Source organism: Gossypium arboreum, chromosome 1 (assembly GCF_025698485.1).
Source record: "Gossypium arboreum isolate Shixiya-1 chromosome 1, ASM2569848v2, whole genome shotgun sequence".
NCBI lineage: Eukaryota > Viridiplantae > Streptophyta > Magnoliopsida > Malvales > Malvaceae > Gossypium > Gossypium arboreum.
This window is the reverse complement of record NC_069070.1, coordinates 77,064,648-77,070,279: the sequence shown is the minus strand read 5'-3', so window position 1 is coordinate 77,070,279 and position 5,632 is coordinate 77,064,648. Positions and strand designations below refer to the sequence as shown.

The 5,632-nt window shown below is 35.4% G+C and overlaps 1 protein-coding gene across 6 annotated transcripts; it reads left to right on the top strand.

Moving 5' to 3' along the window:
• The first annotated feature begins 264 nt into the window (after positions 1-264).
• Positions 265-4,103, top strand: LOC108480259 (B3 domain-containing protein REM16). 6 transcript variants are annotated; one of them, XM_053029141.1, is made up of 6 exons: positions 265-715; positions 1,127-1,668; positions 2,151-2,280; positions 2,490-3,057; positions 3,273-3,454; positions 3,528-4,103. In XM_053029141.1, the coding sequence occupies exons 3-6, from the start codon at positions 2,170-2,172 to the stop codon at positions 3,867-3,869; spliced, it is 1,203 nt and encodes a 400-aa protein (XP_052885101.1). In that variant the 5' UTR covers positions 265-715; positions 1,127-1,668; positions 2,151-2,169; the 3' UTR covers positions 3,870-4,103. The 6 variants fall into 6 exon arrangements, with proteins under 6 accessions (XP_052885101.1, XP_052885100.1, XP_052885094.1 ...); XM_053029140.1 differs by having other exon boundaries at positions 266-715; positions 1,127-1,418; positions 2,138-2,280; XM_053029134.1 differs by having other exon boundaries at positions 272-715; positions 1,127-1,418.
• The last annotated feature ends 1,529 nt before the right edge of the window (positions 4,104-5,632 follow it).

Sequence of the window (5,632 nt, the reverse complement as noted above, 5' to 3'; positions counted from 1 at the left end):
AAGAAAAAGAACCAAAGAAGAAGAATGAAAAAAAAGAGGAAGAGGAGGAGGAGGAGAATTAGAGAAAAAGTATAGAGTAGTTCAACAGCAGCATGAGGTTGTGGATCACGGTAACGACAGTGGACAAGCTTCACAGAGAATAGTTCCAATGACGAGAAGGATCGAGAACTTTCCTTCACCATATTTAACTAAATGCACCATCTCATCTCATTTTGAGGTCATTTCCATTTCTTTTTCTTGTACTCATTATTATTATTATTATTATTGCGAACATTTAATAACCTAATCTTCTGTTTTATCACTCAAAAAATACCAACACAGCGAAGACATCTAATATCATATCTATCTTAGCAAGGAAATCCGAAGGGGAATGAAAATGAGTCTCCAAATCCAAACTCAATCCTTGTCGACACACTTCCTTCCACCCTTCCCTCCAAAACCCAAATTCCTTCAAGCAAAACCCAAACCCTCATTCAAATTATGCTCCTCGCTCTCCACTGTTTCAGTCCCACCAACAAAAACCAGCCACAAGTCATTTCCCGCTGAGGTTTCCAAGACCATAATGGAAATGTTTTTTATAGGGACCCTTTCCACTTTAGCTTAAGATGGGTGGCCATTGAGTGTTGGTGTAAGCCTTGTTGTCCATGCTGAGGGCACCCCTATTTTGTGCTTGCCTCAACCTTCTCCTGGGAACCGCTCCACCCTTAATGTTCAGGTAAATTTCTTTTATATCCATATGTCTCTATTTAAACTTCTTTTTGGATAGATATTGACATAATTTACATGTTTATATTTGGATGTTTTTATTCATATTTGGGTAGCTGGTTGTGATATTTCTACAGTTAGGTTGCAATATTTGTTTCTGATTTTGGCAATATTGGAAGTTGTGGTTTGGCAACATAACAATGTAGCTTAGAGGGTATAAATTGGAAGTTGTGGTTTGGATTTTGGCCTGGGTTTTGGTCTATGACAAAAAATATTAATGAGTAATTAATTTATCACTTTTTAATAATGTTAATGATTATTATTTTTCAAAAATTAAGTGATTAAATTAAAATTAAAGTGATAATTTTATCATTTGTATCAAAATTGAATAACTGATAGTGTAATTTATTATTTTTTTAAGCTCACAGCAGAACCGGCCACCCACTTCTAGTCCCTTATCCGGACCAAACATGATGGGGTTGTGGAAACCAGACCAAACGGCGCTGTCCCCGAAGTTGAAACGTGGGAAATGTTAACTGCCAAGTGCCATGTTTTCTAAACTATTTGTTATGTTCTTAATCCACTCCATAACAAAAAAGGCTCGCCCTTTAAGACGTCCTTATAAAGAGACTCCTGCCCTACGGGTCCACTACTCCAGCTCAGTCTCAGTCTCAGTCTCAGTCTCAGCTCCACCAACTCCATCCTTCTCTCTGGTACAAACAATTCGATCATCTTTACTAATTTTTGTTTGCTTTAGTTTTAACTTCTCAGTAATGCCTTTGGCTTCTTCAGTGACCCAGAATTTTAAAACTAAATGAACTATAATAGCAAAGCATTTATTTCAGAATGATGAAAACCAGCCTGCAGATGAATTGTACTTTTCATAGCTAATAACTTACAACTTTTGGGTTTTTCTTTTTATTTTCTTCCATTTTCTTTGACTTCTGGGTTGAACCCATTAAGGTGAGCAGTCTGCTTCCTTCTTTAGATAGATCTTCTGTTGGTAGTGCAAAAAATATTCAGTTGGGGAAAATTCTCTTACTGTTGCAGGAAATATTTTTGATTGTGGAAAATTCTCTGCTGTTTTAAAAAACTGACACTATTATTTTAATAGTAGGTTCTTCTTCTCTTTTTCTCTTGTCTGTTTCTTTTTGCAGTTTTTTGGGTCAAAATTTTTCGACTAATTTTTTGTTTTTTTTTCCCGATTCTTTTCTAGAAAACCTTTATAAATATAGAAGTTCTGTGTTAACGTTAGGGGCGATCTTCACTACAAGATTACGGCGAATTTACTTCTAAGACAGCCATTTTTAGATGCCACAGTGATTATTTTATATGTTCACATTTAGTTTATTTTCGCTGCTAATGATTTTGTTTTGCAGTAGGATATTTCTATCATCTCTAACACTTTCTATTGTTTTGTTGATCATCTGAGTTCTGAGTTGCAGTTCTCTTTGGTTAAAGCAAATGGAAGATACATGTAAGGATTGTAGGGACTGGGAAGAGGAAATCTTTTGGACCCATTTTCAGTGTGTACATTTCTCACAATTTCTCCATGGTGATTTTCTTCAGCGGTTGGTAAGTTCCTGCTTTTTTCCTTTGTTGTTAGTGTATTTTGCTTAGTTGAAGTGAAACTCTTTTTGGGGGAAAGAAAGAACTCTGATTGAAATATGCAGTTCATCCCTTGACTTTGCTTTTAGGGTAAACTGTCCGCCCTCTTTTGCCTATTATTAAAAAATTCTAGTGAAAGGTTTCACCTTGCATTTTAATGATATATCAAACTGCAGGAAATACCAGAAAAGTTTGCTAAGAACATCAAGAAAAAGCTTCCAGAAACTGTGACTCTTAAAGGTCCTAGTGGTAGCATATGGGATGTAAGACTGACAGTAGATGATGATGATACCTTGTTTTTCAACGGTGGATGGAAAACTTTTGTAAAAGACCATTCATTGGTTGCAAATGATTTTTTGATCTTCAAATACAATGGAGTGTCCCATTTTGATGTTCTAATGTTTGATGGCAAGAGCTTGTGTGAAAAAGCTTCTTCTTATTTCGTGAGGAAGTGTATGCATACAGAATCTGATGCCACTCACCAAACTAAAAGGAAGGTGAATGAAAATAGTGATGAAATTTTGCACAATTCTTCTCAATGTGGCCTCGAAAGCGGTCCTGAAAAATCGACTAACAATGACATGGATGCGAGGCCCTCAAGAAAACCTATCAACTCTGCAGCTAGTAAAAAGAAGATCCGAAATTCAGATAATGGTACTCGGTCTATCCATGCGAAGCAGAGCCTTGTAGGCAAAGAACTTCCTACTTTTCCTGGAGAAGTGAAGGTCGAAAGACTTGAAACTGGTAGGAGTACTTCTAGCCTCTAAGACTGCATTCCATGGTAGAATTTAACTTTTGACACTGCAATATTATGGTCACTCTCTATGCTTTTGGTACTCGGAATGAGTGCTTCCTTTTTCGTTGTTTTTTCCATATAGTTGGATTATCTTACCTTCGTAACTGGAATTAATGACTGATAATTGTACTCTCATTTCCGCCCTCACATGTGAATGATTCAGAGTATGAACATACAACAATGGATGGCGATGGCGATGTCTTTGGCTTGTGGCACACAACGGGTAAAAGGTTCGTGACTCAATTTGAGAAAACGAATGTCCTCTTAAAGGCACAAGAAGCATTAACCAATGAAGGATTTATGATAATTATGAAGCCCACACATGTTGGGAGACGGTTTTATATGGTAAACATCATCCCTGAACTCGATCAAACTGCTTTCCATTCTTCAATGATTTACAGTTATTTCCTTTTTTGAGTTTGTGCAGGCTGTCCCTACTGCATGGGTGGCTAAATATCTCCCGAAAGATAATGCGGATGTGATTCTTCGAATGAACAAACGTACATGGAAGACCCGATTTTATTATCACAGAAGCCGTGATTGTGGAGGTCTTTCAGGTGGATGGAGGAACTTTGTGAACGACAACAACTTAGAGGAACATGATGTGTGTGTATTTCAGCCTGCAAATATAGGAAGTAAACCAATGATCCTGGATGTCAACATTTTCCATGTTCTCCAAAAAGCAGTTCCACTTAGCCAAGTAGACCCACTCCCAAGCTCACCCGAGCTAATAGCATCGACGCCGGACATGGATTCGTGATTCAGTCAGTGGATGCCTGCAAGTAGATGTTAATAGTTTCTAAATAGCAGTTAATCTGCTTTGCTAGTAGCCTACTGGAAAACACGACTTGATTGTAGTTATATATGTTCAATGTATTTCTAGGAGCCTGTTTAATGAAGGGCTATAGTTTATATATCCGGCTTCATAGATGATAGAACCGACAGAGATCATTTCAACTTAATCAAATCCTAAAACAGAATTATGCTAGAAGAAGCTCATTTCAACATCTCACTCATCAAGTCCCTAACATTTTACTTGTCATATAGTTCCCCTAGGCGAATTTTCTTTGGTAACTTAAAAATATATTCTTTTATAAAATTTTAATAAAAAAGGAATTTTTTATCAAGAAATTTTTAATAATATATTTTTATCAATATGATTACGTGTGGGAATATAGACAGTTTTAAGCAGTACTTGAACCAGTGCTAATTTATGTTTAAGTAAACTTTTGAATGTAATTCTTATTGATAATTTAGATGTAAGTAATTCCTCTTTAATATTCAAACTACACAAAACAATTCAACAATATAAAAATCTTTGTCTCTCATTTCCATTTCTAAATTTTTATTATTATATTATTTTAATGCTATTTTATTAATTATTAAAACAATAATAAATGGTAGAAGTTAATAACAATATAAAGAAATAATTAATATTAAAAATCATAAAATTTTAATTTCATCGGAGCTTTACACAATACCAACCAAATATGGTTACAACATTTCTCCTTTTCTCCATTATTGGCTTAAGTAAGCTAGAAGTCTATGTACCAGATTTTTCCAGGTGTCAGTTGGTTCTATTTTCTTTGTACTTTGGTCAATGTGGTTATGGGGATGAGTGTTGCAATTTTTTTTTTAAATAAACATTACATTAACTTAAGACATATGAAATCTCTTTAAGAGTTTCTTCAAATAAAATAAAGCTTTCCTCTATCAAAAGTTATTTTGGTTATGCAATTAGCATCCTTATTTTTCTCTTTAGGGACATAGTTCAACAACCATTGTCCAATATTCGTCAACAATTAATGAATTCACCTAATCAAAGTAAAGTTTGAGGAATTCTTAAAAGACTCTTGAATAGTTTTCACAACCTCCACAATATCTGTATGAATCAGTACTTTCTCATAATTTCAACTCTGCAGAATGAACAAGCCGTCATAGATTCCCCATAATTTTGCATCAAAGACTAAGCACTTCCCCAAACATCTATTGAATCCTAAGATCCATTTGCCTTCATAGTCTCGCAAGACTCATTCTGAAGTAGCTTTACCAGTTTCCACCTTAATAACACCATCTGTATTTAATTAAACTCATCTATCCTTCCAAGGAATCACCATCCTTACTTGCTGACTCTTACATAGACGCATTTTTTGTACTAATCTATATTCCTTAGCCGACCTGTAAGATATTTTAATAAGCTCACTAGCACTACATTGCGTACCTTGGAAAATAAATAGGTTTCTATTCTTCCAGATATGTCACACAAAGAGGCCAAAAAGACTTGTCCATTCCACATCCTCAAACAACAGTTCCTCTTTATTTTGCAAATTATTCACAATCCACTCAGGTAAACTACCTAAAAAGAACCCTCTTCGTTTCTCTATAGGAATTACCTGCAACCAGACCTCCTTGGCCATAGCTCAATCTCTAATAGGATATAGCATATCTTTTGATTCCATACCACGCAACGTACAAGATCTGTTAGTCCCAATACCTCTCCTCACCCTTTATGCATTCGTTAGC

Bases quoted from the DNA above. Each gene is read 5' to 3' on its own strand.
- LOC108480259 (XM_053029141.1), top strand. From the start codon at position 2,170: ATGGAAGATACATGTAAGGATTGTAGGGACTGGGAAGAGGAAATCTTT. The intron at 2,281-2,489 runs GTAAGTTCCTGC...ATCAAACTGCAG, and splicing joins GTGATTTTCTTCAGCGGTTG to GAAATACCAGAAAAGTTTGC. The intron at 3,058-3,272 runs GTAGGAGTACTT...TGAATGATTCAG, and splicing joins GGTCGAAAGACTTGAAACTG to AGTATGAACATACAACAATG.